Below are 16,208 nucleotides of genomic sequence, written 5' to 3' on the forward strand. Positions count from 1 at the left end.
TGATTTGAGACAGGATCTTGCTAAGTTGCTTTGGGTCATGTTTCAAATTTGTGGTCCTCTTGCCTCAACCTCCTGCATTGCTGGAATTACAGACATGCACCACTATACCCAGCTTGTAAGCTAAACAGAAATCTTTCCAGAAGCATCAGAAAGCTGATGAAATAGTAAGAGATTATCAGGGCAAAAATCTAACAGAAAATAAAAAGATAAAGCAGAGCACTGAAAATGCTTTGGCCCTGAGAACATTTATTAAAACTTGTGACCATGTTTCCATTTTTACTATGCAATATGTGATAGAAGACAAAACCTAGGATCTGCCCAAGGGGTATAGCCCACTGGGAAGCCCTCCCCACAAAGCTGGAGTGATAAAAGGCTCCACTCCCGTAGAGTGAACCACACAGGTCAACTGCTTCATGCTGGGGACTCGATGGAAAATTGCTTTCTGCTCAGCACACTTCTGATGGGTAGAGGGATTATTTTTTTGGATGATGATACCTTCTGGCATTAAATAGTGGTGATGGTTGTACAATTGTGAATATATTAAAATTCACTGAATTATACTCTTTATAAGGGTGAATTTTAAAGTATCTGAACTATTTCCCAATTGAACTATTAAAAGATGTGGAAGATAGGTCATATTATTATGTCTAATTTTAGCTCTAAAAGAAAAGACTACAGGACAGAAATAATATTTGAGGAGATAATGATTGAGAATTTTCTAGAACTGGTGAAGGATACCAGTTCACAGGTTCAAGAAACCCAAGTGTGATAAACGCTAAGAAATACTCAACTAGATTCATCATCTTGAAGTTGTAAAAAAATAGACCATAAAAGTAACATAGAAAGAAGCAACACTTAGATGCTTTCTCATCCATGTGGTAGCATGATTTGGAATGTCATTATTTTCTGATCAAATAATATTCAAATATATATATATATTATATTTTGTGTATCTATTCATCTATTGATGGATTCTTAGGTTGTTTTCACCTTTGGCTATTCCACTATGAACAGTCATATACTAGTATCTGTGTGAGTTCCTGCTCTAAATTCTTCTGAATGTCTGTTTATTTTTAATGTAGCTTTCTTCCACAAGCATAAATTTATTTGGAATAAAGCCAAATAAATTTTATTTCCACGATCCCTTTTTCATAAATACTTGGTTTTTACTCTGAGCCATCTGTACTTACCGAGGATTCTGTATAATAAACAGAAGTGGACAGCAGTTATCTGAAAAACTGGGTTTTAATTAGCAAAAAAGAAAGAAAAAAAGGAAAAAATGACATTTTTATATTGACAAATATTCTTTCTCTGGCTTCCCTGAACTCTTTTTCAAATAGACTTGACTTTTAGACTTCCATATTCACCTAAACACTGTATAGTTACAGCAAGAATCCTATCCGATTGGTTTAGCAGAATCCCCAACCCTATACCTGATCATCCTCAATGTCTGACTAAACTCCATGTCTCATCATGTGGGGGATAGTGGAGCCTTGCTGGCCTGCCTTCAGCAATCCTGTTGGGTCTTATCCAGAGTCTTCCCTTACTACTTCTTTTTATATATATAAACACATATACATACATATATATGTATATATATTTTTTTTTAGTTGTAGATGGACATATCTTTATTTTTATGTGGTGCCAAAAATGGAACCCAGTATCTCACATGTGTGAGGTATGTGCTCTACCACTGAATTACAGCCCCAGCCCCCTTCCCTTATTTCTGATGTTTCCTCTTAGTTATTTTCTTTCCACTGACCCACGCCCTTGCCCCAGCTTCTTGATTATGAATTCCCACTTGCCAAACTATAATAGGAATTGAGACTAGTCTTTCTTACTGCAGATCCCCATTACAGTGGTCCCAAGATCTTGGCATGTTCCTCTTGCTTAATTTTCCTACAACCGTGTCTAACTTATTTTAGTCTGTTATTTTTCCCCCTGGGCCATCAAAGCTAGGAAATAAACCTCAAATCATCCTTAATAGAAATTTGTAATTAGGCTGAAGTAGGAGGATCTCAGATTCTAGCCAGCCTGGGCACTGTAGCAAGATCCTGTCTCAAAAAGTAAAGCAAAACCAAAACAGGCTAGGGATGTAGCTCAGTGGTAGAGTGCTTGCCTAGTACATGTGGAGACCTAAGTTACTTCTTAAACTAAGTTTAGCTACTTGTTAAACTAAGAAGTAGAATAAGTTTCATTTCTTTCCTTTTTTCTTTTGTTTTCCTTGGAGTACTAGAGATTAAACCCAGGTGTGCTTAACCACAGAGCCACATCCCCAGCCCTTTTTATTTTGAGAGAGGGTCTCGATAAGTTGCTTAGGCTGATTTTGAACTTGAAAGCCTCCTGCCTCAGCTTCCTAAGACTCTGGGATTACAGGCATGAACCACCATGCTCAGCACTATCTATCCCCATTTCTGAATGTGCTCAGTTTTACCTCAGGGAAGTGTATCCTTCCTCTAGCTTTAATACCAAAATTTCTGCAGTAGATTGAATAATGACCCTTATAGACATCAGGTCCTAATTGCTGGAGTCTGTACATGTTTATCATTGTTTGGAAACAGGGTTTTTGCAGATGTGAATAAATTAAGGCTTTTGAAATAGGGAGATTATTCAGAAAACCCTAGATATTAAGAAGTGTTCTTAGAAGTGGGAGGCATAGGAACAAGCAATCTGACATGAAGGCAGAAATTGAAGCTTTGCAGCTATGGAATTCTTGCAGCTCCCAGAGGCTGGAAGAGGCAAGGAACAGATTCTCTCTTAGAGCTTCTAGAGGAAGCATGGCCCTCAAAATACTTTGATTTTGCGGATAGTGATACTGATTTTGGACCTGCCCTCCAGAATGGTGAAAGAGTAAGTTTCTGTTAAGTCACCAAATTTGTAGTAATTTTTACAGTAGCCAGAGGAAACCAAAACAATTATTTACAAAAATAATATTTAGGGCTGGGGTTGTGGCTCAGTGGTAGAGTGCTTGCCCAGCATGTGTGAGGCACTGGGTTTGATTCTCAGTACCACATATAAGTAAAATAAGGTAAAATAAATAAAAATTTTAAAAAAAATTGTGTCTGCCCTGAACATGTGCAGACTTAAAAAAAAAAAAAAAGATATTTAAATTACTAAAAGAAATAGATGGTGTTTTGTGACCAGAATATGTTTAATACTTACGAGTTTCTATTAGGGTTAATAATCATAGCCAGTATTAGATTAGATTTTATTGAAACTCTGAAAGAAAATTTTTCCTCATTTGTGAGATTAGTTAACTTTTTCACAGCATGTTTTTCTGATTTTCTACCTAATCATAATGGTTCAAAGTGATTATTAGCCAAAATAAAATAATGATTTAACCTGTCTTATTTTAAATCTTATGATTCAAGAATTAAATTAATTGAAAGAAACATAAGAATTTCTGTTTTTTAGAATTAGGATTATTGAAAATAATTCCTTGAAGATTCAACTGCAAATAGATCAAATGAGACAGCTTAAAGCAGAGTATGACACAAAAGAAGCAAAATACTATATTTTCTCCAAAGATCCTTCAAAACCTATTCCAGGTAATGTATTTTGTTTAAAATGTTTGAGAGAAATCCCAACTATTTCCAGTTATTACCTATTACACAAATTTTATAAACTTACTGACATGTTTGTGTCTATCAGTTGTATGTTGTACAAACAACTTTAGTCAGGGTTCCAGGCAGATTCATTGAAAATAGAAAGCTCTAAACAACTCTAAAACATTTTAAGTATTCCAGTCTGTCAGGGTTATATGAGTATAAGGCAGTGACTCAAAGTATGGTTCTTGTGTCAGTATCAGCATCACCTGGAAACTGGTTAGAAATGTAAATTCTTGGGCCTCACTGCAGACTTAATAAGTTAGAAACCCAGTGATTAAGTCTAGCAGTCATGTTTTATCCAGATCTGGTTATTATGATGTATTCTTTTTTTGTGGCGGGGTGGGTACCAGGAATTGAACTAAGGGCACTCAACCACTGAGCCCCAGCCTCAGCCCTACTTTATATTTTATTTAGAGAGGGTCTCACTGAGTTGTTTAGCACCTTGCTTTTGCTGAGACTGGCTTTGAACTCTTCCTGCCTCAGCCTCCCGAGCGGCTGGAATTACAGGTATGTGCCACTGCTCCTGGCATATTATAACGTATTCTAAAATTTCAGAACCACTGGTATAATATATGGAAAAACTGTAGGATATTGTTTGGTCAATCTTATTTGTGTTTATGTCTGTATTCACTGGTTCCACTTAGTATAATACTGCTGCTATATTTTAAGAAATTGGAGTGTATCCTGGAATTCACTAGGAGTTGGAGAGGTTTCTATGGTGAATGTATAGAGTAGTTGCAAATATTTATCCTGGAGAAAAAAAAGACTTTGAAAATAATTAATGATATTCAAAACTTAAAATATATTTTGTTGGTAGAATCAATAAGTAGAAATTATAGGATGCCACATTTGGTTTGAATGGAAGAAGCTCTTCCTTGAAGTAGTAAGCTACTCTATACTAAAGGATTTTAACTAACTTTGAATGACCATTTTGTATTTTGTGGAAATAAAGACTAAATTCTCTTTTCTATTTTTTTGTCTAAATTCAGTTTCAAATATAAATTTTTGACTAGCAAACTTCAAATAAGATACATATGATTAAGTATAGAATAACTGACAAATTGACAGATGAGAAGATATAGGACAAGGAAATGATTAAAATCCAGTAGGGTTAATTTAGAGGGGTTCTGGAGGAGGGGAATTTTGAGGTATATCATAAAGTTATCATTTGGCCCAGATGAAAAAGGAGGTCATTTGAAGTGTTTGTATTAGGAATAATGAATTCAGGGATAGCATGAGAGGAAGAGACAACTAGAGTTTTGGCAGGCATTTGTAAGTTTTATGTTGGAAAAAATAAAGTGATTATCCTGGGGTTAACTTGTAGAATAATGGGAAATGGAATCTGTTGATTAAATCCTCAGTCATTAGGTAGAAACTCTTGGTGATATTTAGGGACTTTTAGGCCATAATGAGGTCATTAAAAAAATTGCAGATGTTAAGGTTTGTGTGTTCTCAGAACAAGCAATTTTAATTGGGTCTTCAATGGTGATGTTTAAAACTGCTAGCCTTTTGCAATTTTTCACTAATTCTGCTTATGTCAGAAGCAGTAGGTACATGCTACCATTTCTGAATTATTTCTTAGCATTGGAATAATCTGATCTATTTTGCTAAGACACTGAGCACAATAGTCCCACAAATTGCTTGGCCTGTTTGATTTATTTCCTCTTCTCATAGGCATGACTCTCCAAGATTCTGTCAATCTAGTTGCTCTCAGGAAATACAGGAAACACCTTGAAGATAAATACAGAGAAATTAAGCAAGCTATGTTGGTAAAATATGTACCAATTCAAAGGATGGCTGATTTTGATGAGGAAATGATTGTGTTATTAAAACGGCGAGATATAGCTGAAAATCTGAATGAAAAATTACAGTTTCGGTATGAAAGTTGATTATATATTTTTAAAGTTTAAATTTAAGATTTTGTTTATTCTAATATTCCACCATTCGGTTTTAGGCTTAGTATATTGTTGACGTTTTATTTTTATAGTCATCAAAGACTGCAAATTATTTCATATGCACTTACTTCATGGGTAAAATCTGATATGAGCACCTCATTTCAAGACTTCGTGGAAGAAATTCAGAAAACCAAAGATTTACATGGTAACTTATCTACGTTTTTTAATTAGCACAAGTAATAGAAGATATTTTTCTCCTAGAAAGCCTTAGCTTAAAAAAAGCCATTCATGAGACTTCCCTAGATTGAGTTTAAAGAAAGCAAAAATATACTTACCTCTGCTAGTTCTCTGACACCTTATGAGTTTCAGCAAGTGACAGATAATTATGAGCCAAAGAGGGAATCCTTAAAATGTACCCAAAAATAACGAGGAAAGGGACAGGGATGCCACTCAGTTTAGGAAGGTTGGTGCTGTTTGAAACCAAAGCAATAATTGTTGGTATTAAATGTATGTTTATTATTTTTTATTGATAAATAACCTTAAATAGCTGTGGTGGTCCTTTTAGTATTTACAGGTGACCAAGGCTTTGTTGAAGAACTGCTTGAAGATGATCCAGGCAGGACAAAAAATGCTGATGTTATACTCTACTATATTGAAAGGCAAATATTTTAAAAACTTTGATTTCTCACATTTAAGTGACCATGTTTACCATTATTTAATCTTGATGAGCTGTAGTCTCTAGCTTTTGTATCTTTGAAATTCTAGTTGAAAATTTAGAACATAAACTAGACTAGAATTTCATTTTTTCATAGATTCTTTGTGGAAAAAAACAAGCTTATAGCAGACTTTTCAGAGGAGTTAAGAGGATTGTAGTGTTGGTATAAATTTTATTTATATTTTTCTTGTATTCCCTAGCCATCAACTTATTGGTCTTAAAGAATTTTGAGAATTTCTTTTTGATTCAGATTATCCTAGCCAGTTCAGTTTTTTTTTTTCTCATTTCTATTCTATAACATATTAAGATGGCTTATTTCTCCCCAATATTAAATATTGTATTTAATAGAGGTATAGAAATCTGAGACTACTCTTTGAAAGTTCATTCGTAGGCTCTGAGGCCAAAATGTAATGAACATGTAAATATTCCTAGTCCAAATGTTAAATAGTTTTTTACCTGTTGATTTGCTTGTTATGGTACAAAGAAGTGGATAAAGATAATTTAGGGGCTGGAGTTGTGACTCAGTGGTAGAGCACTTGCCTGGCATGTGTGAGGCCCTGCGTTTGATACTCAGCACCACGTATAAATAAATAAAATAGAAAATCCATTGACAACTAAAAAAAATATTAAAACAAAAACAAATTACTTTAAAAAAGATAATTTGGAGTGGGGGCACCAAAGCCTATGTTGTTTCCTTATACAGTATGGTGCTTTTCTGAGTCTATCAACTTTGATATGAGAGAAAAATCCTTGCTGAGATTGAAAGTTTTATGTATTTTACTTAATGTTGCTTTGATGGTTCATTTCCCTTGGAGTTCTGCTTTCACTTGCAACACTGTGTAAACCCTGATTGTCATGGGTTTTTTTTTTTTTTTTTTTTTTTTTGATTCATTGTAGTCATCGTTTTATTAATTATGAGATAAGGACTGATTTGAAGACCTTTTGCTATAAGAGGAGTAGAGGCTTAAGCTAACTATTTTTAATATATATTTTTAAAGTTTTTGATGGACTTTATTTTATTCATTTATTTATATGTGGTACTGAGGATTGAACCCAATGCTCTACCACTGAGCCACAACCCTAGCCCAGCTTAAGCTATCTTAACTATTATTTCTCCTCCTTGTATTAGTTTAACATTTAATTGGGAGTCAGATGCCCAATAGAGGAACATAGGCTTCTGAATACCCAGGACAACTCTTGATTTTCATTTTGGCTATCTCTACATTCAATTAATATTTACCTAGCCTGAGCTTCTAAACAGATTGCCCTTCTTTCCACTGATGCCCTTTTGCATATGGAGATATGAGGAAAAACTTCTGAGCTCATTGTAAATTCAGTTTAAATTTCCTGGGTGTGGTGGTGCACACCTGTAATCCCAGGACTCTGGAGGTGGAGTCAGGAGGATCACAGGTTTGAAGCCAGCTTTAGCAATTTAGCAAGACTGTAAGCAACCTAGTGAGACCCTGTCTCAAAATAAAAAATTTTTAAAAAGGGTTGGGAATGTGACTCAGTTGTTAAGCATCCCTGAGTTCAATCCTTGGTACCAAAATCATCATCATCATCATCATCTTTAAGTTCTTTCCATTTTCTCTTACTCCCTTTAAGTACTATGGGAATGTGTATAGGATCAAGTTCAAAGTCAACTTTGTTTTATGAGACAAAACAGAACACCCCCAGAATATTAGAGAATTGAATGAACATCCTCTATGTAAATAAATCTAGTTATAGTTCATTAGAACTATTTTTTGTTTTTCTATATTATGCTACTATATATAGTTCATATTAGATATTTCTAACCAGTTTTCTTACTTTTTTTGTGTACCATTACAAAATGTGATGGCTATAGGTTCAATGAATTAATCTCACTTGGTGAATATGAAAAGGCAGCTTATTTTGCAGCAAACAGTCCTAGAAGGATTCTTCAAAATATGGGTTCAGTGGATAAATTTAAGGGTAAGTATGTCTCTCTGAACCTTATATATGTGTGTAAATTATACTTTTTTTTCTTGATAGAATAGAAAGAATATTAAACTGAGAGACTAGAGATCAGATCTAGGCTCCAGCCCTGTCTCTATCATTTACTGTTAAATTAAGGACTCTGGACAGTTTTTCTAAATTAAATTATGGTATATTGCAAGTATATAGAAAATATGGAGAAATGTATTAACACTCATGTGCTCACTACCAGAATTTAATAAATGTTGGGCTGGGGTTGTAGGTTAGTGGTAGAGCACTTGCCTAGCACATGTGAGGCACTGAGTTTGATCCTCAGCACCACATAAAAATAAATTAAATAAGGGTATTGGGTCCATCTACAACTAAGAATATTATTTAAAAAGTTAAAAAAAAAAGATTTAATGAATGTTAATATTTTGTCAGATTTACTCCATATTCTCTTTTTTTTTTTGGTGATACTCGGGATTGAACCCAGGGATATTCTCTGTGTTTTTTATTTTTTATTTTGAGAAAGGTTTCACTAGGTTGCCAAGACTGTCTTTGAACTTGTGATTCTCCTGCTTGCCTTCTAAGTAGCGGGATTACAGTCATGCACCTCTGTGCCCAGTAGGCACATCCTTTTTAAAAACAACTTTCTTGTGTAAATTGACATACATACAACAAGTTGTATATATTTAAAGTACACAATTTGGTAAGTTTTGACATATGTATACATGTGTGATGTCACCCAAAAGATCCCTCATGCCCCTTAGAAATCCTTCTTTTCCATTACTCCTTCCCTAATCATCTCTCGCCACAACCTTTCTTCCCCCAAGCCCTAGGTAATAAAATCACTAGACTGCTTTCAGTCACCACACATTAGTTTCCATTTTCTATAATTTTTTATAAATGGAACCATATAATAGATACTGGGTGTTTTGTTTGTTTGTTTTGGGTTTTTTGGCACTGTTAATTGAACCCAGGGGTGTTTAACCCCTGAGCCACATCCCTAGCCCATTTTTATATTTTATTCAGAGACAGGGTCTTGCTAAATTACATAGAACCTTGCTAAGTTGCTGAGGCTGGCTTTAAACTCGCAGTTCTTCTGCCTCAGCCTCCCAAACTGCTGGGATTATAGGTGTGTGCTGCAGAACCCGACTAGGTACTGTTTTTTGACTGACAACTTGTACTCAAGCATAATTATTTTGAAATTCATGTTATTGGGTCTTTCAGTAGTTTGTTCTTTTTTATGGATGAGTAGTTTTTCATTGAATGAATATAAACCATTATTAGATATATGATTTGCCAGTATTTTCTCTCTTTTCATTCTCTTAACAGTATCTTTCTAGGTGTAAGTTTTTTATTTTGTTAAAATTCAATTTGTCAAATTTTCTTTTATGGATCATGATTTTAGTGTTAATAACTAAGAAATATCTACCAAATCCATAATTCTGTAGTTTTAAGTTTACATTTAGGCCTATGATTCATTTTGAGGAAGTTTTTGTTATGGCATGATATATAAAGCTTACTTTTTGCTTATGGCTATCTAGTTGTTCCAGGACTGTAGATTTATTTATTTAGTCCTCCCTCCCTCCCTTTCTTCTTATTCCTCCCTCCCTCAAAATTCCCCCCTCTGATTTTCTTTTTGGGGGGGATGCTACTGGGGGTTGAACTCAGGGGCACTCAACCACTGAGCCACATCCCTAGCCCTATTTTGTATTTTATTTAGAGACAGGATCTCACTGAGTAACTTAGTGCCTCACTTTAGCTGAGGCTGGTTTTGAACTTGTGATCCTCTTGTCTCAGGCTCCTGAGCCACTAGGATTACAGGTGTCCACCATGCCTGGATCTGTTTTGTTTTTTGAGATGGGGTCTTGTTACCCAGGGTGGCTTCCAACTCATGATCCTTTTGCCTCAACCTCCTAAGCAAATGGGATTATAGGCACATGCTGCTATACCTAGAACAGTTTATTAAAGAGACTTTCTCCACTGACTTGCCTTTTTGCCTTTGTTTAAAATCAGCTGTCCATATGTGTGTAGGTCTATTCTGTTTCATGAATCTATTTCTTGATATGAATACTATACTGTCTTGTATGTGACTTTAGAAATCTTAAAGTTGAAGAGTGACTGACTTCAAACTTTGTTCTTTATCAAATTTGATCTGACTGTTCTAGGTCATTTGTATTTCTATATACATTTTAAAATCAACTCTTCAATTTCTACAAAAAAGCCTGTTGGGATTGGGATTGCATTGAATCTATAGATCAATTTGGGGTGAACAGGCACTAAACAATATTGAATCTTCTGACCCAGTGAACTCATGAACATAGTATAACTCTATTTGTTTGAGTCTTTGAAAATTTCTCTCAGTAATATTCTTTAGTTTTCAGTGTTCAGATCTGTAACATTTTTTTCAGATCACTAAGTGGTTAACAATTTTTATGCTATTGAAACTTTTATCTCAATTTTCTAAATTGTTATCACTATATAGAAGTACAATTGAGGAACATCTATACTGTTTTTCCATAAGACTTTATCAATTGGCATTTCCACCAACAGTGTAAGAGTTTCCCTTTTCCAAATCCTTGCCAACTCTTTTTATCTTTTCGTCTTTTTCATATAACTATTCTAACAAGTGTGATGTGATATCTCATGTTTTTTGTGTTTTTAATACATGTATACATATTTACTTATTTGTTTTACTGGTTACATCTAAGATATAAAATATGTTTTTATATATCTATATATATATATAATATCTATCTATATATAGCGAGTGATTATGGCAATCAAATTACCCTACCCATCATCCTTCATAGTTACCTATTTTGTGTGTGTGGTAAGAGCACCTAAAATATACTCTTTCAGCAAACTTTCAGTATACAATACATTATTATTATCAACTATAGTCTCCCTGCTATATATTATATTACTAAACTTATTCATTCTATATAACAGCAAATTTATCCCCTTTGATCTAATCCTTCACCTCCCATCTTTGCTAAGCACCATTCCACTCTCTATTTCTATGTATTCAACATTTTCTAGGATTCCACATATAGCTGAGATCATGCAATATTTTTCTTTGTGAGTCTGGCTTATTTCACTTAGCATAATGTCCTCCAGATTCATCTATGCTGTTGCAAATGGCAAGGTGTCCTTTTTTTAAGGATGGATAAATATTCTATTTCTTGTGTTAGAATGTGTTTGTGTGTGTCACAAGTTCTTTATCCATCAATGAATGATTTTTTAAAAAATGAAGGAAGATACTAATAAATGGAAAGATCTCCTGTGCTCGTGGGCTGAAAGAATTTATATTGTTAAAATGTCCATACTACTCAAAGCAACATACAATTCAATACAGTATCAAAATTCCAATGGCATTTCCACAGAAATTGAAAAACCAATTCTAAAATTTATATAGAAGTACAAAGACCTTAAATAGCAAAATCAATCTTGAAAAAGAAGAAAAAGTTGGAGAGATCACACTTCCTGATTTCAAGTTACATTACAAAGCTATAGCAATTAAAAAGTATGATGCTGGCATGAAAACACATACACACACATGGACCAATGCACAGAATAAAGCTCAGAAATAATCCCAAGTGTATGTGGTCAACTAATTTTTAGTAAGACCACTAAGAAGACACAGTGAGGGAAAGGACGATCGCCAACAAATGGTGCTGAGAAAACTGGATATCCACATGCAAAAGAATGAAACTAGACTCTTAAACCATACATAAAACTAACTCAAAGTGAATTAAATACTTATAAGACCCTAAAATATAAAAATCCTGAAGAAAACAGAAGGAAAGCTCCTTGACTTTGACCTTGGCAGTGATTTTTTGGATATCACATGATAGCACAGGTAACAAAGCAAAAATATACAAATAGGATTAGATCCAACTAGAAAGTTTCTGTATAAGAAAGGAAACAATCAGCAAAACAAAGGGAAAAATATTCATAGACCATATATCTGATAAGGGATTAACTAGCCAGGATATATAAGGACTTCATGCAGCTTCATAACAAGAGAAACACCTGATTTACAAACAGGCAAAAGCTCTGAATAGACATTTTTCTTAAGATATACAAATGGCTGACAGGTATGAAAAGGTGCTCAATCTGACTAATCATCAAAGAAATGCAAATAAGGACCATAATGAGATATCACCTCATATATATTAGGATTGTCTCACTAGACAGACTTAGGATCCACCTATGTAAGGGACAGGAAAGGTCTTACTCAAGTGGTGCAGTGGTAATCTGGTCTTGGTGTTTCTTGGGTATGGTAGATTCCCCATTTTGGCTAAAAAAGACTTTAGTCTTTGCCTTTGAAAGTCTTCCCACTGAACCTTTTATTTATTCAGTAAGTATTGCTTCAGCTGACTTCTTAGGATCCTCTCCTCAGCTACTGCTTCTGATGATGTATAATCCCAGAAAGACTCTCTTAACTGGGGTTACTGTCCTATATGTGACTTTTTTTTTTTTTTTAATGTTCACTACATGGACATGTAGTATAATCCATAAATAACATTTAATATTTTGCTTTGGGAGGACAATTCCAGCCTACTAGAAACTCCATGGAGTTTCCTTCATCCTTGAGAAACATGCAGTTTTATGGAAGTTGAATCTGTCCTACCTTAACTTTCTCTGTTTTCTCACCTGAAAACTTTCTAGGCAAACATTAGATACTTGTCTCTTTGTTTTCTAAATTCCAAGACACTCACATCCAGCTGTATTCTTAAAATTTTGAAGATGGAGTTAAATAAAAATCTGGGAAATAGTTTTTTTTTTCCCATTTACAAAAGGAACATAACCTGATGAATTAATTAGGAACTCACATTGTCTTTCTGTCTTGGAAGTCGAAGCATTTAAATAAAAAATGAATTTTAGTCATGGTAATTTTTTTGAAGTTATGCTGATTTGAAATTGAGATACTCTTTTTTGGTTATTGGCTGAGTCTACATATAAATTTCAAGATCCCAATTTGTGATGACTCTGCAAGTGAAAAGTAAGGACCACAGGAGAAACTATATTCCAAGGAAAGAAAGAGGAGAGTTCCAGGAATAAATAAGAGATGACAGAGATCTAAAAAGCACCCAGAAGCAGAAAGGCAACTGAGAAAAGTACAAAGCAGTCTACAACTCCAGTTCTGGTTGGGGGAGGAGGACTAACACTGTAAACATAAGGTAAGCCTGGAGAGTGCAGGCAGCCCCAGTGTAGACAATGAACACTCCTTCGTATCCATAGAAGAAACCCATGATTCTTGCAAACTTTAAATCCAGTGCAGGAAGCCAGGCACCATGGTGCATGCCTGTAATCCCAGCAGCTGAGGCAGGAGGATCTTGAGTTCAAAGCCAACCCCAGCAACTTAGCAAGATCCTATCTCAAAAATTTTAATTTTAAAAAAGTGAGGTTGAGGGACTGGTGATGTAGCTCAGTGGTTAAGTGCTCTTAGGTTTAATCCCCAGTACAAAACAAACAAACCACAGGAATTCAAGCCAAAAGTGATTCCTCCTGCTAACTTTGGAGAAGAAATCCATTGCAGTACTGGCTGTATCTCCAGGAGCCATCATGAGAAGGGGCCTGTTTGGGACTGAGCTGCTCTGTGAATCAGAAAACAATCACACTTCTGGATCCCTGATACAGTGACTGTGGAAGATGGCCCCTAGACATTCATGGAGAAGAGGGAGGGCCAGTCACAGACCTGCTGAGTTCAAGCAGTAGCGAGCTGAGCTCGGGCTGTGGAAGGGAGCATGGGCTACGAAGGGCACAGTGATTGTTGGCACTGTCCTCTGTGGTGAAGAGTGAGACCCATTGTGGTTTGGCTGAGAGGGCTGGGTCTGAGTGCTTAAACCAAGGCCAACAGATTGCTTAGTTCCTGTGGCTGCTCCCCTTTAGCATAGAACTCAGTGGTCTGTTTGTTCCCCTACTATCCAGTGCATTTGGGGATACACATTGGCTTGGACATTTGCCATGTCACTTCGTGGATAGACTGGGGGGCTTTGAAGCAAGTGGGCACTTGCCTGACCCCCATGCCACAAAACTGTTTGGAGCTAACAGCTGTGCACATGCACATTTTTTTTAAAAAGCTCTGGAGAGAATACAGTCCTATTGCAGATAATGTTAATTGGCCCAACCTAGTGGGAAACTTGGGGCAGGATTCAACCTATGTACTGTACCAACCTGTTTTGTGGGAGTAGAAAGGAATTGCAACAAACCTTGGCTGTGACTACCTTATTCTCATACCTGATAAATTTCAAAAGAAGTCTTTTTTAATCTAAGACTCTTAGCTTGAAGAAGTTTTTTGGACTCATTTTCCTTTTTCTTACTTTTATGTAATATTATTTATTTCATTCCTTTTGCTTTCTTAAATCTCTCACTTCCCCCTGCTTTCTCGTTTTCTTTTCCTTTTTCATCTTGCTTCTTCCTTTTTTCCTTTTCCATAGCCCCTTTTCATTGTTTTGTTATTATTACTTTGACCTTTACTAATTTTTAATTTTCTAGTTTATTCTATGATATTTTGGCCCTTTTCTATTGTTATGAGTGGTGTAGTGGTTGGTTTAATTGACTTTTACAGTATTTCTATATCGGGTTTGTCTCTGTGTTGTTATCAGGGTTTGTTTTTTCCTTTCTGAGTGGTACTGAGAATAGAGCCTGTAAGAGAAGACTGCTCACGAAAAATACCCTCATGTAGAAGTGGAAGATAATCCATCTCAACAGAGGTGCAAATCCCAACAAAACTACAAGGAATATGAAAAAACAGGGCAACATGACTCCTCTAAAGGTTTATAACTCTTCAGCAACTGAATCCAAAGATACTGAAGTGGATAAAATGGTGAACAGAGTATTCAAAAGATTTGTTTTTGAAATGATCACTGACTTCAGAGAGGATGCAAAAAAAAAAAAAAAAAAACAGTTGAATGAATTAAGGAAGATAATAAAGGATATGAAAGAGCAATTCAATAAAGAGATAGATATTCTTAAAAAGAACCAAACAAATTTTGGAAATGAAAAGCTCAATAAGTCAAATAAAAAACTCAAGTGAAAGTATCACCAATAGATTAGATCAAATAGAAGAAAGAATATCAGGGCTTGAATTATCACATTGAGAGTAATAAAGAAAAAAGTAAGAAATTATGAACAGAACATGACCTATGGCACACAAGTAAGAGACCAAGCCTATGAATAATCAGTTCAGATGAAGGGGCCAAAGTACAGGCTTAAGGCATTGAAACTCTATTCAGTGAAATATAGCAGAAAATTTCCCCAGTCTTGGGAAAGATATAATAGACATTCAGGTATTTAGAACCCCAAATAGACATGACCAGAAAAGAACCTGTCCATGTCATATTATAGTTAAATGGCCAAAAGTACAGAACAAATAAAGAATATTGAAAACCTCAAGAGACTCCACATCACTAAAGGCAAACCCCTCAGAACAATAGCAGATTTCTCAGCACAAATTCTAAAGGCCTAGAAGGCATTGAATGATTTCTTTCAAGGCCTGAAAGAAAATACTTGTCAACCTAGACTACTATATCCGGCAAAGTTATTCTTCAGAATCAAAAGTAAAACAACCACCTTCCAAAATAAGCATAAACTGAAGGAATTCATAACCACTAAACCAGCAGTGCAAAAGATATTTAAAGAGGAAGCAAGATACAATCATGAGAGCATGGTAAAGAATAACCCTTTTTTTTTTTTTTTTTTTTGCGGTGCTGGGGATCAAACCCAGGGCTTTGGGCTTGCAAGGCAAGCACTCTACCGACTGAGCTATCTCCCCAGCCCAAGAATAACTCTTACTAGAAGAGTTGAAAAGCAAATGAGAATTAAGGAATATGAAAGCCATCAAGCCTCACTGAATAAGGGAGAAAGAAATGAACATAGGTCGTTTAAATGAACCAGAAGATAACAAAATGACAGGAACTGGTACATACTTTGCGGTGCTGGGGATCGAACCCAGGGCCTTGTGCTTGCAAGACAAGCACTCTACCAACTGAGCTATCTCCCCAGCCCCCATACTTTTTAATAATTACTCCGAAGCTAATT

The 16,208-nt window shown here is 35.3% G+C and overlaps 1 protein-coding gene across 6 annotated transcripts in view; it reads left to right on the top strand.

Moving 5' to 3' along the window:
- The window catches only part of Clhc1 (clathrin heavy chain linker domain containing 1), a 40,449-nt gene that overhangs the window by 12,149 nt on the left and 12,092 nt on the right, over nucleotides 1-16,208 (top strand). For 4 of the 6 annotated variants that reach the window (XM_047522515.1, XM_047522512.1, XM_047522514.1 and 1 more), the window contains 5 exons: nucleotides 3,415-3,548; nucleotides 5,283-5,484; nucleotides 5,596-5,708; nucleotides 6,069-6,162; nucleotides 8,065-8,171. In XM_047522515.1, coding sequence (XP_047378471.1) covers nucleotides 3,415-3,548; nucleotides 5,283-5,484; nucleotides 5,596-5,708; nucleotides 6,069-6,162; nucleotides 8,065-8,171 — 650 coding nt within the window. The remainder of the gene's footprint in view (nucleotides 1-3,414; nucleotides 3,549-5,282; nucleotides 5,485-5,595; nucleotides 5,709-6,068; nucleotides 6,163-8,064; nucleotides 8,172-16,208) is intronic. The other 2 variants (XM_047522516.1, XM_047522517.1) reach the window with 2 other exon arrangements.

The sequence above is a fragment of the Sciurus carolinensis genome, chromosome 13, assembly GCF_902686445.1.
Source record: "Sciurus carolinensis chromosome 13, mSciCar1.2, whole genome shotgun sequence".
Lineage (NCBI taxonomy): Eukaryota > Metazoa > Chordata > Mammalia > Rodentia > Sciuridae > Sciurus > Sciurus carolinensis.